Source organism: Panthera tigris, chromosome F3 (assembly GCF_018350195.1).
Source record: "Panthera tigris isolate Pti1 chromosome F3, P.tigris_Pti1_mat1.1, whole genome shotgun sequence".
NCBI lineage: Eukaryota > Metazoa > Chordata > Mammalia > Carnivora > Felidae > Panthera > Panthera tigris.
This window is the reverse complement of record NC_056678.1, coordinates 42,421,620-42,443,516: the sequence shown is the minus strand read 5'-3', so window position 1 is coordinate 42,443,516 and position 21,897 is coordinate 42,421,620. Positions and strand designations below refer to the sequence as shown.

The 21,897-nt window shown below is 52.1% G+C and overlaps 1 protein-coding gene across 7 annotated transcripts in view; it reads right to left on the bottom strand.

Annotated features, from left to right (window-relative positions):
* ATP2B4 (ATPase plasma membrane Ca2+ transporting 4) overlaps window positions 1-21,897 on the bottom strand; it is a 94,353-nt gene that overhangs the window by 42,352 nt on the left and 30,104 nt on the right. For 6 of the 7 annotated variants that reach the window (XM_042976838.1, XM_042976840.1, XM_042976839.1 and 3 more), the window contains exon 2: window positions 4,790-5,450. In XM_042976838.1, the coding sequence (XP_042832772.1) occupies window positions 4,790-4,982 (193 nt within the window). In that variant the 5' untranslated portion in view covers window positions 4,983-5,450. Of the gene's footprint in view, window positions 1-4,789; window positions 5,451-18,149; window positions 18,165-21,897 lie in introns of those variants that run through there. The other variant, XM_042976836.1, reaches the window with a different exon arrangement.

The following is a 21,897-nucleotide window of genomic DNA, read 5'->3' as shown; positions in this document are numbered from 1 at the left end:
AGAGTTGAAGGTGATGGCTGTGGGGCAGAGGGCCAGAGGAAAGAGAGGTGGCTCGGCTATGCTTCTCTTCTGGAATTGACGAGCTCCTAAGAACAGGTGGTCTTTTTTTTTTTTTTTTTTAGTTTATTTTGAGGGGGGAGTCAGAGAGAGCAGGGAGGGGGCAGAGAGAGAGGGAGAGAGAGAATCCCCAGCGGGCCCTGCACTGTCAGTGCAGAGCCCAACACGGGGCTCGAACTCGCAAACCGTGAGACCGTGACTTGAGCTGACACCAAGAGTCGGCCAATTAGCCGATTGGGCCACTCAGGTGCCCTAGAAGCAGGTACTCCGAAAACACGCGATCCGCCCTAAAGACAGGGAGGAAGATATCAAAGAGGCCAGTTACCATCTTCCTCTTACGTCCGTTGTATCTCATATCCACTCCCCTGGTTCTGTACCCCTCCCCAGCCCTACGCTAACATTCTCTAAAGCAGCGGCCTCTAAGTAGGGGGCACGCAACCATCTGCTGGAGCGTGGGAGAAGCACCAGAACTTTTTATATGACTTCATCCACTTCGATTTCTTGCATCCCTTACGATGTAAATAATACTAGTGTTAGAAGCATTAATAGTAATATAGTAGAGTTGTGGGTAAGCGTGTATTATTTATCATGTCCTCAGCTTTTTTCCAGATTGAAAATGCTACCGGAAGGGCGCCTGGATGGCTCAGTCGGTTGAGTGTCCGACTTTTGATTTCGGCTCAGGTCATGATCCCAGGGTCGTGAGATCAAGCCCCGCATGGGGCTCTGTGTTGACTGCGGAGTCTGCTTAAGATTTTCTCTCTCTCTCTCTCTCTCTCTCTCTCTCTGCCCCTCTCTCCAACTCGCTCTCCCTCTCAAATAAAAAAAGCAAACAGAGAAAATGCTACTGGAAATTTCAGTCTGCACATGGAGGAAGAGCCCATCCTAGCGTGTCCCAGCTCGTGGAAAATGGACGATGCTTGGTGGGACACGCCACTGACCTCAGAAGGCTTGGGGACAGGAATACAGTTAAACCCCAGAGATCTTAACATGGCAGGAAATATTACCCTAAACGTTGCCGTTAATGAACCAGGATGGTAATTCAGGCGGGACTGTCTTAAAACAGATTCTTTCCCCTCTTGCTTTTTACTCCCCAAAGAATCTCAGCTTCCCAAACTTAGTGGCTGTCCAGTAACTATGCAGGGCGAAGATGCCGCCATTTTCTGTCAGGAACATTCCGCGAGTGCTAGCAGCTGCCGTCGAGCACCGCCAGGCCTCAGCTTCCCCAGGCAATCAGAGGTACAGCGGTCCATGCTCCCAACTAGCCACGCCCACTGACGGGGCAGAAGCCACGGTTTAATGTTAGCACTGGGTCACAATTAGACATTCTATCAGGCATTGAAATACAGAGCAAAGTTTTGAATTACCTGTGCTTCTGAGACTCTCTGTGTTCCTGCTCTAGCCTAAGAATAGTCTATTCTGTTCTACCCAGTCGTAAGAATTTAGGGGAGGCATTTAAGCCTTTGGAACTGGAAGGAGGGGAGGGGGATGAATAAAATTAAATCCCACCTGCCTCTAGAATTGTGTAAATCCAGTATAATAAAACCATGCTCGTGTCATAAATATTATAAACTCCCAGTTCCATAAGGCCCCTTAAAGCTATGGTTTAAAAAAAAAAAATCTGTCAGATCTATATAGGTGATGCTATCAACCCAACAGATAATAAAAAGGAAGGGTCATACTCTAGGAACCAATTTCCCCAGCCTTACTTCACCAGGTTACCAACTACCAGAATTCAAGTACCAGGTGAATTTCTTTATTCTTTTTTTTTTTTAATGTTTATTGATTTTTGAGAGAGAGAGAGAAAGACGCTGAGGGCAAGTGGGGGAGGGGCAGAGAGGGAGACACAGAATCCGAAGCAGCCTCCAGGCTCTGAGCTGTCAGCACAGAGCCCGATGCGGGGCTTGAACCCACGAACCGTGAGATCACGACCTGAGCCGAAGTTGGACGCTTAACCGACTGAGCCACCCTGGCACCCCTCTTTTTTCTTAGTCTGCAGGGGCCTCCCACAGGGGACAGGACTACAGTAGGTTGTCAGGCACCTCAGTGCGGTCTCTTGTGACCAGGCTGGCTTTTTACAGCATCAGCTCTTTGAGGCACCTGGAGAGTGAAGCTCTTTTCTCGGCCCTGCCGCACGAAACAGCTCAGCATCGCCTTTGTCTGGGGAGAGACTTCTCTGTCACAGCTCCTCTGTGCCTCCTTTTCTATGCTCGTATTCCTCGCACACGCGAGGAGGTCATTGTTGGCACGGGGGAATAAACATTACTCATGGAAAAGTTGTTTTCGGACTCCCTGCCTCCACAGCTCCAGGACCGGCCCTATGATTAAGTCTTACACGGAAACAAATCAGGATACAGACTTGTGATCTAAGGAAGCAGGAGAATGGCGGCAGACAGCCGCCCCACTGATAGGGGGACTGGCGTTGGGGCATGGCCGGGGCCCGTAGCAACAGAGGCACCTGCCATCAGAAGCCATGGCTTTCCACCACAGGTCGGAAACTAGGAGTGGGGAGGAATCTAAGGGCATTAGTTACATTGACAACATTTGCTGTCTGATGGTGAGATTAAAGTGGCATATATGATGGCCTTTGGGAATCGAAGCTGTCTGGGAATCAGGGAGGAGACAGTAGCAGCTATGAGAAATGGATTAGGAAAACTGGGAGGAGAGTCTGGATCCTTCTATCAGTTGCGTCCCAGGTTCCAACTGATTTGGACTCCTGAGCTTTGCTTTGTGAGAGAAACGACTGGCCAAAGCCATCAAGAGTGGTATAGGAAGGGGAAAAAGGAAGATCCTGCCTGCATTCTGATGGGTGTCTCTAAACGCCTGCATTGCTCAGTGAAAATAGAATGCGAATAGCCTCTGTTTAAGGTCAACACTACTACAAAAGTGGCAGAATAAAGAAATCTAGCTGACAAGAAGCAGTGCCCAAAGGGCAGTCGTTAGATTCTAGCCAGAGGGCAAAGACTGAGCCGTGGGAGAGCGACCAAGCCCTGCCATCTGAACCAGATCTCTTTGACATCCAGAGGTGAAAGGACGCAATGGCCATTGGTTGCAGTCCTACAAGCAGGAACCTCTCCAGAGGAAATAATACATCGCACTCCACGGGCACTCATACTCTGGCAGATACCTTCAGACGTGTGGGCTCCATTTTAATCTGAGACAGCTCATTAATTGAATACCCATCATAAGCTTGAGCGCTGGATGCACATGATATGTACGTGGAATCCCAATATTTTAATCCCGATAACTGAATGGGCTAGGTATTAACATCATTTTCAAAGAAGGAAGAGACTCAGGGTGGTTAAGTAAACTGTTCAGTGATACTCAGTAAATGGGGGAGCTAGTGTTTGAACTCATGCGAGGTAGGAAACTGGATTCTAGCAGTCAAGAGAACACGGAAGGAAGCTCCCTCAGATTGCGAAGAAAACAAGACATGTTAATGTACAGATATCTAGATAAAAATCTCTCGCTCGTTCGCTCTTGCTCTCTCTCAATCCTAAGGAGTCTGGAAGAGAGACTTGGACTCTTGTCCAAGTCCAAGTCCAAACTTACAGCACTGGCTGGGGGTCAAAACTTCTTAGACTTGGCAAAAAATATGATGTAGGTTCCAAGGAAGGCTAGAAATAGTCTATTTCAAGAGGCTAAAGGCATCTGAAGGACAAGATCTTTTTTTTTTTCTTAATATTTTTTTAATATTTATTTTTATTTTTGAGAGAGAGGGAGACAGAGACAGAGACAGACTGCGAGTGGGGGAGGGGCAGAGAGGGAGGGAGACACAGAATTCGAAGCAGGCTCCAGGCTCCAAGCTGTTAGCACAGAGCCCGACACGGGGCTCAAACTCAGGAACCTCGAGATCACGACCTGGGCCAAAGTCGGATGCTCAACCAGTCAGATGCTCAACCGACTGAGCCACCCAGGCGCTCTGAAGGACAAGATTTTTGATTTACCTAATGCTACTCAGCCGTGTCCTGCCTCACTGATGGGGCCAAGTAAGACCCCATAACACAGATGCTATAACCCTGCATAAGTGAGAAAGGAAGGTTCCTTTGATTCTGTCTCCATTCCGATGAGGCAAAATTTTATGTTACCATGGCTTATTGGGCAACTGAAGTGAGCCAGGCAAGCACGAAGCCAGGTTTTCCGTTCTCTTTTAATAGCACATTAAGAAGAACTATATTAAAGTGTGCCAGGCAGGGTTGAAAAAAGTCATCAATAATTCCCTGACACGAAGCAAAGTGAATAATCCAAAGGTACGGTAGGTACTCCCCTGTGATTTGCCCCCCCTATTTCTAACTGGACACGATAGAGAGATGCCACGTTGGGCGGATGCACTGGGTCCCTTTTTTTGTGCCCGTTTTCCCCAGTTACACTGTGAGATCGGTGTGGGGCAGAACTGTAGTTAAGTTCTTCTGTAATCAAAGACCGATATTGAATAAGAGACTTGATCACTTACTGATAAAAGCGTCTCTAACACAAACACTTGTAAAGCAGAGCCAAATCCTCTCCTTGCTGTACACTGACACAGAAAAAGGAAGAAAGTCCGACCGTCAGCGAACACCGTCGCTGGGAAAGAGATGGCTCTCCGTGGTCTCACCTCCTTTCAGAGGCCATGTTTTTCTCAAACGACCCAGATACACCAGTGAGGTCTCTTACTGCCCTCTCGAGAAGCCGGGAAACCATAGTTTTGAACACTAGCCACCTTCCTCTGATTCCCCACCCCTGGTGTGGTTTTTACCTTCCACGGGGTTGGTTTTCAGTCTACTGCAGAGATTCGTTACACCCCCGTAGTGGACGTTGATCTGGTTGATTGCGTCGGTCGAACGTAGCTCCATGAGCTTCCGCAGGTCCATTACTGTGCAGCCAAACTCCCGCTCGTGGCTCTCAACCATCGAGTTGGCCGGCAAGGTACGTTCTGTTGGGTTCGTCATTCTGCCTGCTGTTACCAAGCCCCTCAACCAGAGAAAATGTGGCTTCCCTTCAACTGGTCAGGAACTCCTGCCCTTCTGCCTCACTTCTTACTTCTTGCTTCTCTGGGAGCCTGGGTAGGAAATAGTTGGGCTATATCCTGTGCAGTGAGCTTCAGGGTAGCAGCCTCTAGCCCAGATCCTTTTTTGTGTATGAAGCTCGGCAGCGAGGGGAGGAAGGGGATGGGGGAGCCGAGTGGAAGCCGGACCACGTGTCACGACGATTGGTGTCCCCAGGTGGTAATGGAAGCCGTTGTCCAGGGTAGGTAGGTTCCTAGCTTAGACCAGCTTGCCCAGATGGAGGTGTAAACAGGATGTGCATGTTACCATGGAGGCTACCTTAGCAACAACCGGCAACTGCGGTGGTAGAGAGGCGGCGGGAGGAGGAGGAGGAAGAGGAGGGCTCCCTGGATACCGCTGACAACTGGATCTCTGGAATAAAGATTCGAAGACAGACAAAAACAATTAGAGCAGCCATGAGGATCCAGCACCTGCGAGGCAAGAGGTACTCATTTTAGGGCTTAGATGACAGCGGGTGCCTGAGCTGAACCGATCGCCGAGGCCTGAGCTGAGGGCTCGGACTCAGGAGGGGCCCGCCTCTCCCTAGGAGGCCCCAGCAGCCTGTACACCCCCATGGAGAGGAGTAATTTCCGATATACCCCAGTCTTCACATCACACCATTCTCAAGCCAAGTGACAATCTGGCAACTTCAGGAACTTGGAAATAAAAGGTTTGTAACCCCTAATGGCTCTCATGCTCTCCACGTCTATCCACATGAGGGCCCCACTATGAACTCCTTTAGTCTGATCTTAACTCTAACTGGGGAGAAGAGGTCAGAAGAGGAGTCCAGACCAGAGTGGCCTGGAGGGTGGCCTGCCAGTCTGCCCCCCGCGCCCCTGAACCCTGCGCCCTGTACCCAACACCCACATTGACAAACCAGGAGGGCAACCTGATAGAAGATGCCCAGATGCTCCGGGGCCCCTCCGAATACTCAGCCTCTAGCCCACTGCAGCTGTGAGCAGGTTGGGGACTACATTCAGGTCTTGGAGCTAATAAGCCCCATCCCTCCAAAAAGCTTTCGCCGTCTCCAAAAGGGGAGAGTAAAATGCTCTGGCAGTTGGCAATCCAGGGTGCAGCCTTTCTACGTAAACGGGACAGAAGGACCTCGGAGAAGGAGGTTTGCAGCGTATGGTTTCAGTGTTACTTGGGGTGGCGGGGATAAGGCAGCTATCAGTTCAGATAGAGCCCAGGGCCATGGCAAGGTCAGCAGGAAAGCAGGGTTAGCCCGCGTGTGAGTCAGCATCGGAGGGTCTCAGGTCAGCATTTCTCCCCTCAGAAAGGCATGTGCGCCCCCTCTGAGTGGGAGGAAGGGCGGAGCTACGTGCAGGTGAGGATCTAAAGGGCTGAAGGTGGCCAGGCTCCCCCTGCCCCCCGCCCCGGCCCTGTTCTTAGCTTTAGAGAGCAGCTCCTGCGTGTCGTGGGGGACCCATCGTCACACAGCAGCCGTTTAAATGTGAAGCGGCTCTTTCTGAACACGGCACCAGAAGATGGGGGCCCAGCCCTGGTTAAACAGTCCCCAGTGACTGGAGTCCAGTAACCAGGGAGTGGCAAGGATCTCGGGACAGCCCCCCTCTAATACATAGATGACATCCTCACTTGTAGAAGGCAAGCAAAGAGGCACAAGAACCATCAGAAAAGGGCTGGGCTCTTTTACCGGTTACTTTTCCCCAAATCATGTGTGGCCAAAGTTTCCTACCAATCCTGTTCCCGGCGGGTCCCCTGGGATGGAGTTGGGTACTCCTCCCTCCCCCAGTGTTCACTCTGTCTCCTCCTTTTATCAGAGATTTTTAGAACTACTCTGACCTACAGAGGGCTAAGCAAGCATGGCTTTGCTTTATTGTTGCTATTGTTTTTCAAACATCACACTCACTGCCTTTTGCTTTTTCTCTTTTAAAGAATTTTTTTAAAGTTTATTTATTTATCTGAGAGAGAGGGAGAGAGAGAGAGAGAGGAGGGAGGGGCAGAGAGAGGGAGGGAGAGAGAGAATCCCCAGCAGGCTCCATGCTGTCAGCACAGATCCCGACGCGAGGCTCGAACTCCCGAAACCGTGAGATCATGACCTGAGCCGAAACCAAGAGTTGGACGCTTAACCGACTGAGCCCCCCAGGCGCCCCCTCCTTTTTTTCTTTTTTAGATGTCATCAGAGTAGCCTGGGGAACAGAGGTCTGGAGAGAACCTGAGGCGGCGTGTCAAACTCCCTTCATTCAGACTGGCCCAATGATAGGCGGTACGTACGACAGAATTTCCCTCCAGTTCAGCTTCTCGTCGAAGCCTGGAAGCAGTGGGAAGGGCTACAGCAGTAAGGAGCCCATCTTGACCCTTAAGTAGAGCTCCTTAACCTTTCAAGAGGATGTTGACAACAGTGCTGACAGAGTGCTAAACTGGAAATCAGACTTTACTTTTTCTATCTCCACCCACTATAGTGTCTGTCCCATGAAGGCTAAGCTTTGCACTTGTCGTGTTCACGGCTTTATCCCCAGTGCCATAAGGGCGCCTGCACACATGGGCATTCAGCTCATTTTGTTGTCGTGGTTGTTGTTGTTGAATAACTGGTAGCAGATTCAGAACCAATTTACCATCTTCCCAGGCACCCTTGGGCATGTCACTTGGCCTTCTTAGGCTCAGTTCCTCCCACCTTCACCTGGGGGAAAAAATCAGCCCTACCTCTTCACACCATCTCAAGAAAGTGACAAAGGACTAGAATAAGAGATAGAAATAGTGCTGGAAACCTTTTTTTTTTTTTTCTAATGTTTATTTTTGAGAGAGAGAGAGAGAGAGAGAGAGAGACAGAGTGAGAGCAGGGGAGGGGCAGAGAGAGAGAGAGGGAGACACAGAAAACGAAGCAGGCTCCAGGCTCTGAGCTGTCGGCACAGAGCCCAACACGGGGCTCGAACTCACGGACCGCGAGATCATGACCTGAGCTGAAGTCGGATGCTTAACTGGCTGAGCCCCTAGTGCTTGGAAATCTTAGATGAAAGATGACCAGTGTCCAGTATGTCCACTCTCAAGTGATGGGAGAAGGCTTAATTTGATCTTAATGAACTTTTGGTATCTAGCCCTTTAAGCAGAAGGACAATAAGCTCCACGTCCCCCTCCATCTCTCCTTGCCAAAGGGAATGCCCAACCCTCAGAAAGAATGGAAAATTCCAAGGCAGCTCCATTAGCAATAACCATTAGCTACGTTATAACCACTGGCAACACCACTAGGCTATGCAGCCTTCAATTTCTAGAAAAGAAGAAGGGACCGTCTGAGTCAGAGTTCCTTACTTTGAACCTCTCCTCAAGGTATGAAAGGGGAGAAATTTTTCACTCACGGAGGCGACCAGTGAGAAAAGGTCACTTGAGATTAGAGCACGTGGGGCCATGTGGCAGAGAATGAGGTCTGTCTGCTTCGGGTTGCTCTAGAGACGCTTACAGAGGAGGTCATGCACTAAGCCGTTGACACGGAGTCAAGGGGGCAGTTGTCAGCTGGGGCCCCCAGCTTAAGGTGGGATCTCTAAGGACGTTCTTCCGGAATTCGGAGGCCTAGCAGGCACCCATACGCCTCTCTGAGCTCTCAGAATGTGAGCGTTCCACAGCTGCTGAGTCTGCCTAGCCCCTACCCTTATTAGGCAACTGGCAAAGAATAATCTGTAAGTGCTCTCACACCCCCCTCGGCCACAGCCTCAGCCTCAGACGCAATGCTCAGACGCCTGGGAGGTACCACCTCTTGTCAGGTCAGGATTAGTCACGCAGCCTGGGGCATTCTGGGTAAGGTATGTGCTCACTCCCAGTTTCTAGCATTTTGCCAACTTAAAGGACGATAGGACGGAAAAGCAAACACTACCATCACTTCCTACAGGGGCAAGAAATCCTATTATTGTACATGATCATTGAACCATTTCAATGTTCTTCGGCCCAAAGTCTTGTAACGTCCATTGTACAATTGGTAATGACGGTGAAAACATTGTCTTTGATCAATTCTACGTACGACAGCTTTGACACCCCCCCCCCCCTTTACAGATGAAGCCACTGAGGTCCAATGAGAAAAAAAGTGATTTAGTCTTTGGCAAGTCAGCACCCTTGACCATCTGGTGCTCCTTTTGTTATACCTTACTCCCTCCCTCAAGTCTGGACCTCCTCATTTTCTTCCTCCTTCTCCTCCTCCTTGTCCTCCTCCTCCTTCTTCTTCTTTTTTATATTTAATTTCATTTACTTATTTAAAAATTTTTAATGTTTACTTATTTTTGAGAGAGAGAGAGAGACAGAGCGCAAACAGGGGAGGGGCAAGAGAGAGAGGGAGACACAGAATCTGAAGCAGGCTCCAGGCTCCGAGCTGTCAGCACAAAGCCCGACGTGGGGCTCGAACTCACGGAACGCGAGATCATGACCTGAGCCAAAGTCAGACGCTTAACCGACTGAGCCACCCAGGTGCCCCTTTTTTAAAGTTTATTTATTTATTTTGAGAGAGAGAGAGGGAGAACAAGCGGGGGAGGGGCAGAGAGAGAGACAGAGAGAGAGAGAGAGAGAGAGAGAGAGAATCCGAAGCAGGCTCTGCACTGGCAGTGCAGAGCCTTACATGGGGCTCGAGCTCAAGACCCGTGAGATCATGACCTGAGCTGAAATCAAGAGTCAATCGCTCAACTGACTGAGCCACCCAGGCACCCCTTTTCATCTTTTATTTTACAGAGAGAGAGACAGCATGCATGAACAGGGGAGGAGCAGAGAGAGAGGGAGAGGGACAATCTCAAGCAGGCTCCATGCTGAGTGCGGAGCCAGACTTGGGGCTTGATCCCACGACCCTGGGATCCTGACCGGAGCCATAATCAAGTCAATTGCTCAACTGACTGAGCCTCCCGGGCACCCCTGGACTTCCTTATTTTCTGACACACATCAGAAATGCAGGAATCTCTGGAGTGGAGAAAACAACCGTTTCCACTTAGAGGAAAGGTTGACTCTTCACCAGCTCTTTCTCCTTCACAATCAACCACATCGCATCACAACTACATCACATCACAGGGGCTGAAACAGACCTTCTCCTGCTCCTGTACATACCTGAGAAACAAACAAACCACCCCACGCTTCCAGATAACTCAGTCTGCAGCGAGACTTGCTAGGAAGTTCTGAAACAGGCAGCTGCCAGAGACAAGGACCTCATGCCCTAAGCCACCAAACCATAAACAATAGTCAGACATTCTGTTTCCTCCAATTTTGTCCACGGAATCCCTTACTCTTGGAAACCTTCCCGGGCGCTAAAGAAGCGATACATCCCCAGGCTACGAGGAGAAAGGGCAGCTCCCGTGTAGGGATAGAGTAGGGTCTTTTGAGGACCTGAAAGTGAGCCCACACCCTGACTCTTCCCTGCCAGAAGCTCCTATTGAATCTGGCACGATGCATGGGAAATGAAGTATGAATGGAAACAGGAGAAAGGGAACAGGAGGGGCCAGGGCCCAGGGAACCAGGCTGGCTCAGCACTGCAGCCGGACCTGCCTAGAATAATAAGGGCTACGCTCAGCTCTGGCCTCCAGGCTGCAAGCGAGGGCTGCCTCGTAGAGCCGCCTCTGGTTCCCTGCTCTACCCTGGGTTGACCTCTTCACCAGGCTGAGAGCTTTGCTCGGGAGCGAGTCGGGAGCACTCAGAGATGCTGTGGTTGGAGTGTCAGCGTCACTGCCACGCAGGACATAAGGCGTGAAAGAGGGAAGACTTCGAGGGGGGTGGAGGGACAGGCCGGTCCTCCTCAGGAAGCACCAAACTGAGATACGAAACCTGCTCCAGTCGCCTCTTCTCCCCAAACCTGTGCCCTTCTCTCTGATCCGGAGGCTCCCTCTCCCAAGTGAGGCTCTATTTTTCACCCTATCTGCAAGGGGAGGGATGGAGTGAGGGAGAGGAGTTGGAAGGGAGGGAAAGAAGGTTTGCCGGGTACCTTAGGAGGCACTTCGTGGGGAAATGAGAGAGACATCACACACGTACGATATTTAGTGCCTAGGTGGCGGCTGATACGGACCGTCTGGTCATCGCTACGTATATTGTCTCACTGAATCCTCACCAACAGTCCCACGGGGAGGGCACCAGCATTTTATAGCAGGGAAATCAAGATTCAGAGGGCTAGGGTTTGTGCTCTAGTTGAATCCAAGCCACCTTGTCTCAAGTACAAGGACATTGCTATTACAAAATGGAAAAAAAAAACAAAAACAAAAACAAAAACCAACCGTGGCTTTACTTCCTAAAGCCTGATGAGAAGGTCCACGTGAACCTTTCTGTCCCTTGCCCACGAGCCCTAAAGGCTCCGAAACAGGTCAGGGGAACACCTCCTCAGTAGTGATGAGACCGAGAGGTCCTGCTCGACATTCTCTTCTCTGCTATCTCCGGCAGGGGCACTTCCTTTGCCATCACCCACAGTTTCTGAGGTTTGACTTCTTCTCTCAGGCATTTCCCATGCTTCTAAGAGGGCCATGCCCTGTCAAGGAAGCTGGCAAGCGCTTGAACATGGCAGGCTGCCTGGCTGGTGTGAAACATCCCTGGCTGGCCCTTCTCTCTGAAGGTCTAAACCCCACACAGAGGTCTCTCTGCTCCCTCCTCATTACAGGTCCCTTATTTCCATGACCCAGATCCTAGCTCACTCTTGCCAGTTCTTGCCTCTTGGGTCTGGCAGCCATGCCCATCATGGTGCCAGGCTATTCCTCCCCACCCCCGCCATGCCTGCCCTGCCCTATTGCTTCTCCAGTGCCTCCTGGCTTGCAGAAGCAGACCTGGGCACACACCCTCCTTCCGTCTACTGAGGCCCTTTGGAGGCATGTGGGAAGAAAGTACATTGGCTAAAGTTCAGGTGGTGGGGATTACCACCTGTCACCGTCACCCAACAGCCGTGCCCATGCCAGGAAGCCAAGTGAGGGCTGGGGAACCAAAACCAGGCCTCCGCACTGACCACAGGATGGCACAATGTGACCCGTGGTCCTGGTCGAGGTCCTGGAACCTGATGCTAATTCTCAGCCAGCTACTAGGACCAGGGTTCTAGAGGCTACGCCCTTCCTGAAGAGACAGCATCACTTCCCGGTGAGGAAGCAGGGACACATGAGGCTCTCGTGCCCGCTCTTTTCCTCCCCAAGTTGGCCACGCTGAGGAGTCTTCAATTCAGTAGCAGAAACGCAGTGCTAGCATCAAAGGATCTTTCTGGAGAAAATACGTCACCTTTGACCCCTAAGCCTCAGGAATCTAGAATTCTTCCTTCTTTTCCACGGTCGCCTGGTACTTCTAAGTCAAAGCTAAGTCTATGCAGCGTGCCTGGGTGGCTCAGTTGGTTAAGTATCTGACCCTTGATTTCAGCTCAGGTCAGGATCTCATGGTTTGTGAGTTTGGGCTCCGTGTGGGGCTACACGCTGACAGTGCAGAGCCTGCTTGGGACTCTCTCTCTCTCTCTTCCTCTCTTTCTGCCCCTCCCCTGCTCACTCTCTCTCTCTCTCTCTCTTTCTCTCTCGTGTGTGCGCGCATGCGTGCTCCCTCAAAATAAGTAAATAACCTTAAAAAATAAATAAATGAAACTCGGGACTTCATTAAAAAAACAAACAAACCAACTGAGTCTATGTATACCCTGGGCCTAGTCATGTACTACTGGGTGCATCTCCCAAAGAAATAATCATATAGGTTCAGGAGGCGGCATGAGTGAAGATGTTTACAGGGACATTACTGGTGGTGACAGGAAGTGGTAGGCAACCTGGGATTCCCTGTCCCAATGATGGACAGGCAAAATATGTGTGCTAGACAACAGGGGATATAATCCAACAGTGAGGCACAGATCAGATATACACGCAAGGACACTTGTGATCTTAGAAACAGTGTTGGGGGGGGGGTGGGGAAAATGCTTTAATAGTTTTTACACAAATTGAAAACACATCATCTAAAGCAATGCTCTATATTTTAAGGGACATATTTATTTTTTGATGAAGAGTTTGCAAAGTCTTTTTTTATTAAGTCTCTTTTTGAGAGAGAGAGAGGGAGAGAGCACGAGTGAGTGAGGGGCAGAGAGAGGGAGAGAGAGAATCCCCTGCAGCTTCCGCACTGTCAATGCAGAGCCCAAAGCGGGGCTCGAGCTCACCTGATTTAGGGCTTATATCTCACGTGAGATCATGACCTGAGCCAAAGTCAGATGCTTAACTGACTGAGCCACCCAGGCGCCCCTTTAAGGGACATATTTAAACAAAAGATACATATTAGTCCATTGAAATGGGTAAGGACAGGGATAGAGGTGGCATATGGGGTAACGGTGAACACACAAAGGGCCCCTCATGGACCAGTGATAAAATGAGCCATGAACCAATGGTATGGTCAGCTCCATACTCTGCACCTGACGCCCCAACAAATAAAACCAAAACACATGGTGATCCTGAGACCGTGCAGTCCTCGAGGGACTATACTGTCTAAGAGACACTAAGGCAACGGTGACCAAACTTATCGGTTCGGGCCTGATGCCTTCAGGGCGCAGGAAAAGGTAGGGCCCATAGACAGCACAAACTTCCTCTACACAGTGATACCAAGAATTGACCCACGGTTGGTAGCCTGTTCCTAATCATCTGGCTTGTTGAGAGTCAGCTCACGCCAGAGACTCCAGGAACCATCAAGATGGGAGACAGGAGGCTTCATGGCCTGGGTCGGGACACTAAAGCAGACTGTGCCTGAGAGGGCAATGTCACCCCTCTGGTATTCTCCTAAAATAGCATCAATAGATCAGGATGAAAAAGGGCAGTCCCTCAGGCTCGGAGCCATGGGGAATGTACCCGCTTCCACATAATCTGAGTCATACTGGCCCAGGTCACCTCCGTGGCCTCCTGTGACCCAAGGGCTGTGGGGGAGTGTTCGCAGCAAGCCAGAGCTCGAAACAATGTGGAGGACGAAACAACGCTGACGATTCCCTTCAGTCGACTAAGGACGACGAGAGCCGATTGCAGGCGGGAGTGACGGTGCCGCGTGGAAGAAGGCCTGTTGTTTAATGGAAGGGGAGCTGGCAGCCTCCCCCAGGCCCTCCCACTTGCTCATGGGAAATGCTCAGGATATGGGGCAGCGAGGGTGTCTGCTTCTCACTCCTAAGCAGGGAGCAGCTCTTCAGAACTGGGACAGGACGCAGACCTTGGCCGGTCACACGCAAATGTCCAGTATGTATACTCTCTCGGACAACACACATTGCCTTTCTTGGGGCTGCTTTCTGTGGTTTTTCCACATTTTGGTTCCAAGGGAACAAAGGGGCTTTTTAGCAGCTGGATTGGATCTTGGGTTATTTTTAGAAACGAATTTCAGCAGAGTCATGCCAGGCTGGTGGAGAGGGAGAGGAGGGTCAGTCTCCCTTGGCTGCTGGAGCAGGACCTCGTAGCTAGCTCCTAGGCCTCAGGTTCTGGCGGGGGCCCCCAGAGGGGAGGGGGGAAGGCCCTGGCCTCGGCCTGAGAAGGCCACAGCTCAGCCACCAGAAGGGAGTGTCACAGAGCTGCTCTGTCCCCCGTAACATTCCTGTGTGACCCTAGTCAGAGTATGCTGGACATCGTGCCTGGAAGACCGTCCCATCTCCTCCCTCCGCTCCATAACAGCGTCCCCTGGACAGAGCACAGAGAATGCCCTCCACCCCCCAGCCCTTCTCCCAGCCCAGCTGTTTCCTGGAAGTCCCAGGCAAGGACCCCACGCTGAGAAGATGACGTGCATCAGGAAAGAGGGCCGGGGCACTCCCTGATAACATGTCGTCCCATTCGCCCGGCTTTGTCCGTCCTTGTCCACAAACTGCACACACAGCGGCCACCACGGCAACCCCCGGCCGTAGAAAGCGAACTGGCCATTCTCCTCTGCCCTCGCGGCCCGGTCTGGAGCAGTGGTTCTCAAACTCAAGTGGGCATCAGGAGCCCCGGGAGGGCTGATGACAACCTATGGCTGGGCCCTGCTGCTGCTGTGGCCAGAGTTTCTGATTCCGGAGGGGGGAGGGGAGGCCTGGGAATGTGCATATCTAACACGCTCCCTAACAAGGGTGCCGCAGCTGCGGGTCTGGGGCCCACATAGAGGACACCGCACAGGTTACGAGGCATCTCCGCAAGGAACGTCAGGAACCCCTCTCACAACCCCAGGTTAATGCACTTTGGGGGCCTCGAATAGGGGCCCGGTCCGGAAGGTGCTCTCTGACCTAGGCTGACAGGGGAGGCACAGGAGGGTCACGTCACACATCCCTTCCTGCCTTTCCCTCTCCCAGGGTGCTGATCTCTGCTTCCGTGCATCTCAGGGCACCCCCTTTCCCAGACACCCGTGATCTTCCCCAGGGGAACCCCTCTCCTGTCAGTCCTTGAGAAAACGGACTCGAGGGGACTCCCCGGAACTTGCCACAGGAGCCAAGGTTGATTCGGTAAGTTGAAACAAGCCACCTCGTCAGCTCGAGAGGACACCCAGGCCTCTCCTGGGTCCAGCTGGAGCTAAGTGCCCTCTGTGCTCCTGTTTCCTATGACTGACCCCAGGTGAGAGACAGAGGGGGCCGCCTGCAGGTGACGGGAAGCCTGGGAACCAAGGACACCCAACCCTCGCCTTGGGCTCCCCCAGCGTTCCCGCCACTGGCCCATCCGGACCCCAGGCTGCCTTCCCCCGCCACCCCCCGCACCCCCTCGGGGGCACCTGCCCGCTGCTCTGGGGTGCGGCTGGCGGGGGGGCGGGGGCAGCAGCTGTTTTCCAGTCGGGGTGACAGGCTGCTATAAACACCCGCTCCAGGTTGCTATGGCGAAACGAGGGTGCAGCCTGGCTACAGTGAAGCTATTTATGTGCCTGTAACGGCAGAGTGGTCTGTTTTTTATTATTTTACTTTTCAAGCTTTCCTTTCCCAACCCCCTAGTATGGCTTAAAAAAAAAAAAACAACAAAAAGAGCCACCGCAACTTTCTCAGGAACAAAAAGAGTGTGCAGCTGTAAAACAGAGCTTGCTTGGGACTTGAGCCAGGAAAGGGAAACCTGAAGTGGGGGATATGGCCCGTTCCTTTCAAGAAGGGAATGTGTGGCTTCCTGCTCATACAGGTGTGTAGGCACCCCAGCCCCGCAAGGAGAAAGGCCAAACTCGGTGTCCCCCACCTCTGTACCACTTACATTATTAAGCGGAGGCAAAGCCACTTCATCTTCTAGCTTCCTTTCAAAGGCAGGCTCCAGCCAGCAACGTTCCTCACATCCCCCTCGCCCCCCCCCCCCCCCGCCATCGGCCCCCATTGGCCGCCAATGTCATCAGGGCGAGGACACGGGAGATTCCACCAGGAGTCACGGGAATGGAGCCCAGCCCCACGGCGTCCCCCTGGCTGCAGGTCTGCAGGGGATGGCCTCTAGAGGTACCTCTGAAGGGGACCCGTGTTTCCCCATTTACACAGAGAACTTTCATCCAATTCTCACCCCTCAGGGAGCTCTGGGGTGAAGGGGTATCCTGCACAAGATTTAGAGTTGAGGTCAACGTGGCGAGGACCCCGAGCTGGCACCAAGGAGTTGGCAATGAAGGCTCAGATGCTGAAGGATGATTAGGAGTCAGATTGATTCCTCCTTGGACACCCATATCTTCAAGGCGCCAGGCACATGGGGAAGAAAGGTTTTTGGCAGAAGAGGTAGGGAGTGACCAGAGATGAGCCCCTAGATGGGGCACTATTGCCCCCTGCCTTCTCCACTCGTCCAACCCCAAATAAAATAACAAAAAAGAAAAACGAAATGGGCTGTGGGTCATAGGCATCTCAAGAAGGGCAAGAGAGTGGAAGGAAGTAGCCCATGTGGTAATCTCCCCTCTCTCTCTCTCTCTCTCTCTCTCTCTCTCTCTCTCTCACACACACACACACACACACACACACACAAAATGTGTACCAATTTTGATAAACAAGCAATAGGTTGACAATTACTAAATAGCATCTAAGTAAGAGAGTCACCTTCCAGAAACAGCTGGTTGGAATACAAACGATGCTGCAGAATTTTATCAGCCCTCTTTTTCCACCTTATTCCAGCTCCTTTCGGATTTGGTATATCCTTAGGAGGAGGGAAAAAAAAAAAAAAAAACCTTCCCGCTGATGGGCGTGTGAATCAGATAAAAGTGAAGTTGGGGCAGTGCTAAGAGCAAATCCCACGAACTGTTCCCATTTCTTCCATCTCAGATTATAACTGAATGTTTCCAGCTGCCACCATAGCTCTGAAAGGGTATTGAGGAAAACAACCCCATGAGGAAGACAGAGGGCAGAAGGGGGCAGCTGCAGCTTTTCCACCAGGGAAGCATCCTCGGCTGCCCCAGGAGAGGTCGAAGGCCTAACTGACAGCCCGGGTTAGCCGACAAAGTCTTGCTGGGAAAATCAGAACCTGGGACGGAAATCAGTCCTGGCAATACCTTGGGGTCAAAAGAGCAGAGTAGTCATGGTTGCTAAGCCTGTCAAAGCAACTGTCATCGGCATCCCATTGTTCCTGTAGGGTACAAAGGGAGGAGGGAGGAGGTGAGGAAAGGGTCCAGTATGGGGCACTATCCTGGACGGTTGAGAGTAGGCTGAGGGGAAGGCTGGTGTCCCAGACGTTAGCGTCTCTGTTCCTAAGTCTCAGGGTATTAATTCAAGCAGAGTGGCCATTACTTAGGAATACACAGAAAGACAAAGAGAAGCAGACACCCCCAAGGTAGAGGAAGCTTCCCAAAAGTCATGGACTAGAAAGAACATCTGTTCAAGAGAGCTCAGATCCGTGGTGATGGACACAGGGCCCATTGTTGAAAGAGACAAAGGGCAGGCGAAGAGGTGATTCAGCCTCAGCTGGTCACTGTAGCTGGAAGAGGAGAGAGAGTGGAGGGTACGGCGTATTCTTCCTCCAAGTGAGCAGAAAGGTTGTCTCATCTCTCTATCCCAACCCCTGCCCTAGTGCCTGACCTAACATGTGGACTTGATGAATGAATCACCCTTCTCTGTTCCAGTGTGCTTCCATTTCCAAGGGAAGGAGAAGCACGGGATTCCCAGAAGGGGACCCAATCTCCAGAGAGAACCAGGTACCTATAAGTCCCAAGAACCACTCCTTCGCCATTTGTCTCATCTCCCCCTCCTCCCTCCTGGGGCCCTGGTAGACCGAACGGATCGGCACATCTCACTTGTTCTCCAGGACACCATCCCAGGGCTCTTCTGGTGCAGGTAGAGGGAGACCAGCCGTCATTGCAGGGGTCCCCCACTCTCTAGGGAGGAGGCAAAGGTAAACACAAAGAATTTCAGTTCTCCCAACACCCATTCGATCCCAAACTCCCACACACAGCATTTTAAACACCACTGCAGTACCTCCAAGGAAAAGTCTGGGAGAATATGGTGACGGTGGTAGGGGGGAGGCCTGGAGGAAGTGACAAAAAAGGCTTCTTTCTGGATTCTATCTGAGGCACTGTGCTGCCAGAAATCATAGGAAAAATACCTCGTTCCAAACTCTTTCCATCTCATTTTCTTCCCTATACCTCATTTCCAAGGTTCTCACTTTATTTTTTTTTTTTCTATCTGTGTATATCACTTTCCCCATCTCTCCCTGTCTCCCTGTCTCCCTCCTTCCTTCGCTCTCTCCTTCTCTATCACCCCCCCAGCACCGCCCCCCTCATCTATCTGTCTCAATCTCAAAATCCCTCTCCTTCTCTTTTTCACAACTTTAGCAACAGCCTGATTGGATGGAGTTCCATTCTCTTTATGTAGTAGTTTCTGGAACCCATCAGCCCTGTCCAGCGCCCACTGGCTCAAGCAGGGGCAGGTACAGATGTGCTGAGAAGCAGGTTGGGCACTTCCGGGGCTCTCACGGCGAGCACCAACACAGCGCCAATCCATGTCACTGGGGTCACAGATGGTGGACCGAGGGCACACAGGATGAACTCTGTGAGTCTACCTGCCCCCTCCCACAGCCTTCTGGAGCTTGCCCGGCCAAGCCAAATATGTAGCATCTAACTGTGCCTGAGGTATAGGCAAAGGGCTAACACCAAGGCCCCAGAAGTGAGGAGCTCTAACGAGATGGGGGAAGAGAAAGGATAGGAGACTATTCCATGGACTAAAAGCTAGAGTCGGGATTTGGTACGCTCAGCCAAGTTCCCAATGTGGCACAAATAAGGGAGCGGCCCGATGGAGGAAGGGGCTGGGAGCCTGGACAGGCTGAAAGGCACCCAGGACTACAGTCTGACTCTGGCTCCTTTCAAAGGGTCCACAGAAACGGAAAAGTCCAGAACTGAACACAATAAGCTAGTCCTACCCAACCACAAGCTGCAAGATATTCCACTATCCCACCTCGCCTCCACTCTGAGCCTAGAGAACGTGGGTAGGGAGTAGAGGCTGGAGTCCAGCTTCTTGGCCACATGGCTGCCTTCTGCCCCGCCACTGTGCGAGGATTCGAGGATTCACAGAGGGACCCAGGCCCAGCAGAGCCAGACCTCTGCAGGCAGTCTCACACTATTTGCCCAACACTTGCTTCTGCAAAAGTCCCCTTGTCCACCCCGCCCCCCCCCCCCCAAGGCTCACACACCCTGGCCAGCTGTTCCAAATCTGTAAGCTCTCCATCACCAGAGAACAATCCTCTTCGGTTGGAAGGTTGGAGGGAGGGGACCATGCTCTCCCTTCAGGGTCTCAGCCACTGAACCCTCCCTCTGCAGGCAGCCAAGTCGAGAAAGAGAAGCTGAGGACATACCGCCAGGCTCTCCCTCCCCCCACCTCCTCCTACAGGCAGGGCCAGAAAGAGAACTCCTCCGTGGGGGAAGTCCCAGGGCGGTGAGGCCTGGAAACTTTGCCGTCTAAGGCTGTGGAATTCTCCTACCGGGCTCCCGCAGTTCATCACTGTGGCTCCCTGGATTCCCGATTTGGGCTTTAAAAGGTAGCACCAGAGCGAGAAGGCCAAACATGTTGAGGAGAAGAAAAAGAAAAAACAGCAGTTGGTGGCAGCTCACAGATAACCGCCTCCGACGTTCGTCTTCTGAGTGACTGAGTACGTGTGGGGGGTGGGGGGGAGAAGAAAAGAGCAGAAGGAAAAGAAGTGTCGACCACACCCCAGAACACTCTTCAGGGTTCCCAGCTAATGTTGCCTTTTTTCGCACTCCAGACCCTAACCTGCTTGTGCAACGATCACCTAGGGCTTGGTTGGTTTGAAACTTTCTCCTCTTAGCAGATCTGAAAAATCGGAGGCTCTTGTCCCCCTTTGGAAAAAAGAGAGCCAGAGGGCTCACAGGTGTGAGTGCAAGGCTTTGGGACATGAACTTCCAAGATTGAAGAAGTGGCCTCTTGGCCAGGTTGCCATGGTTTCCATGAGAACAAACAGAGGTTTGGCTCTACAGAGGGGTAGGAGGGCGAACTGCCTTTTTCTCCCCATGGGAATAGTTTCAAGGGCTAAGGCAGGAGGGGCATATGGTAAAACACACCGAGACGGTTACAGAAAGGTTCTAGGGGAAAGACAATGGACAGTCTTTTTTTTTTTCTAATTTTTTTTTTTAATGTTTATTTATTTTTGAGACAGAGAGAGACGGCGTGAGCGAGGGAGGGTGGGGCAGAGAGAGAGGGAGACACGGAATCCGAAACAGGCTCCAGGCTCTGAGCTGTCGGCACGGAGCCCGATGCGGGGCTCGAACCCACGAACAGCGAGATCATGACCTGAGCCGCAGTCAGACGCTCAACTGACTGAGCCACCCAGGCGCCCCGACAAGGGACAGTCTTGACAGTCCCATTCTTCCCGGGGAGACTAGGGTGGAAGGCCCCACTAATAGGATGATAAGACACTGCTCAGGCGGTGAGCCAAACCTAGGAAGGAAATCGGAAGATAAAATGCCCAGCCAACCCAACCGTAGGAGGCAGGGAGAACACAGCAGAAGTTGAGCTGCTTTGGGAAGGGCGAAGACTTCCAAAGACTCTGAGTTTTGCTTTGCAAGGAGGGCAGGGAGAGGACTAGGCCCCCGCAGTGATATGTAGAGGGGCTGCTCCCCAGGACTGAGGCCCACCCCCCTGCCCACCCTCAATGCCAACATTAGCGCACCGCCTTCCCAGGCCCCCGGGTCAGGACTCTTTCCAAAGGAGCCAGATGGGGCAGAGGACTGCCAAGTGCCAAAATCCTGCCACGTCCTCCTAGCAGGAGCTGTCTGCTGAACAGGGCCACCTGGCCAAGGAATTCCCTTTCAGACTCATGGGCAGCTCTCTGCATCGTGTGAGAACCCCCTTGGATGCCTCCTCCAGAGCTGGTGCCAGCTTGGCTCACACTGGAGAGACGGAAAGGAGACAGAGCCGCGCAGGACTCTGCTACACCCAGAAGCGGCAATGACTGCACCTCTGTAGGTAAGTCCCACGTACGCCCTGCTACCTTCTCAGAGCTGCGCGGGGCCAGGTCCTGACTGATCACAAGCTGGGAGGCGGGCCGGACCCAATCCCAATTTCATCATCCCTGGCAACCGCACTAGCCAGTCAATTTCCCGGCCTTTTCGGGGAGGAGACCCTCCGCTTTTCCCACCAACTGTATCAGACATCTCACAGAATTCCAGAATCACAGTCGTGAAGGGAACTTGAGGGACAATATAAGACAAACCCCTTCATTTTACAGTGAAGCACGCCTGAGTCAAACACGGGGCTGGGCCCTGGGACAAAAAGGCTATGCAGTCTCGGCGGAAAAGCAGGGTACAGGGAGAGGCACACGATACAAAGAAATCTGTATTCGGTGTCCAATGAAGGGTGGAAATACCTCCTTTACCTGTTCGCCTGTGTGTATCCCACACCGCCAGGATCCGCCCTGCAGGCCGGCTTGCCAGCTGCCGCCAGGGAGAGCTCCCTCACAGCCTGGCCTTTCCCTGCTGGGCTCGGCCCACACCACGAGGGGAGGGGAGCTTTCTCGAGGCTTTCCAGAGCTGC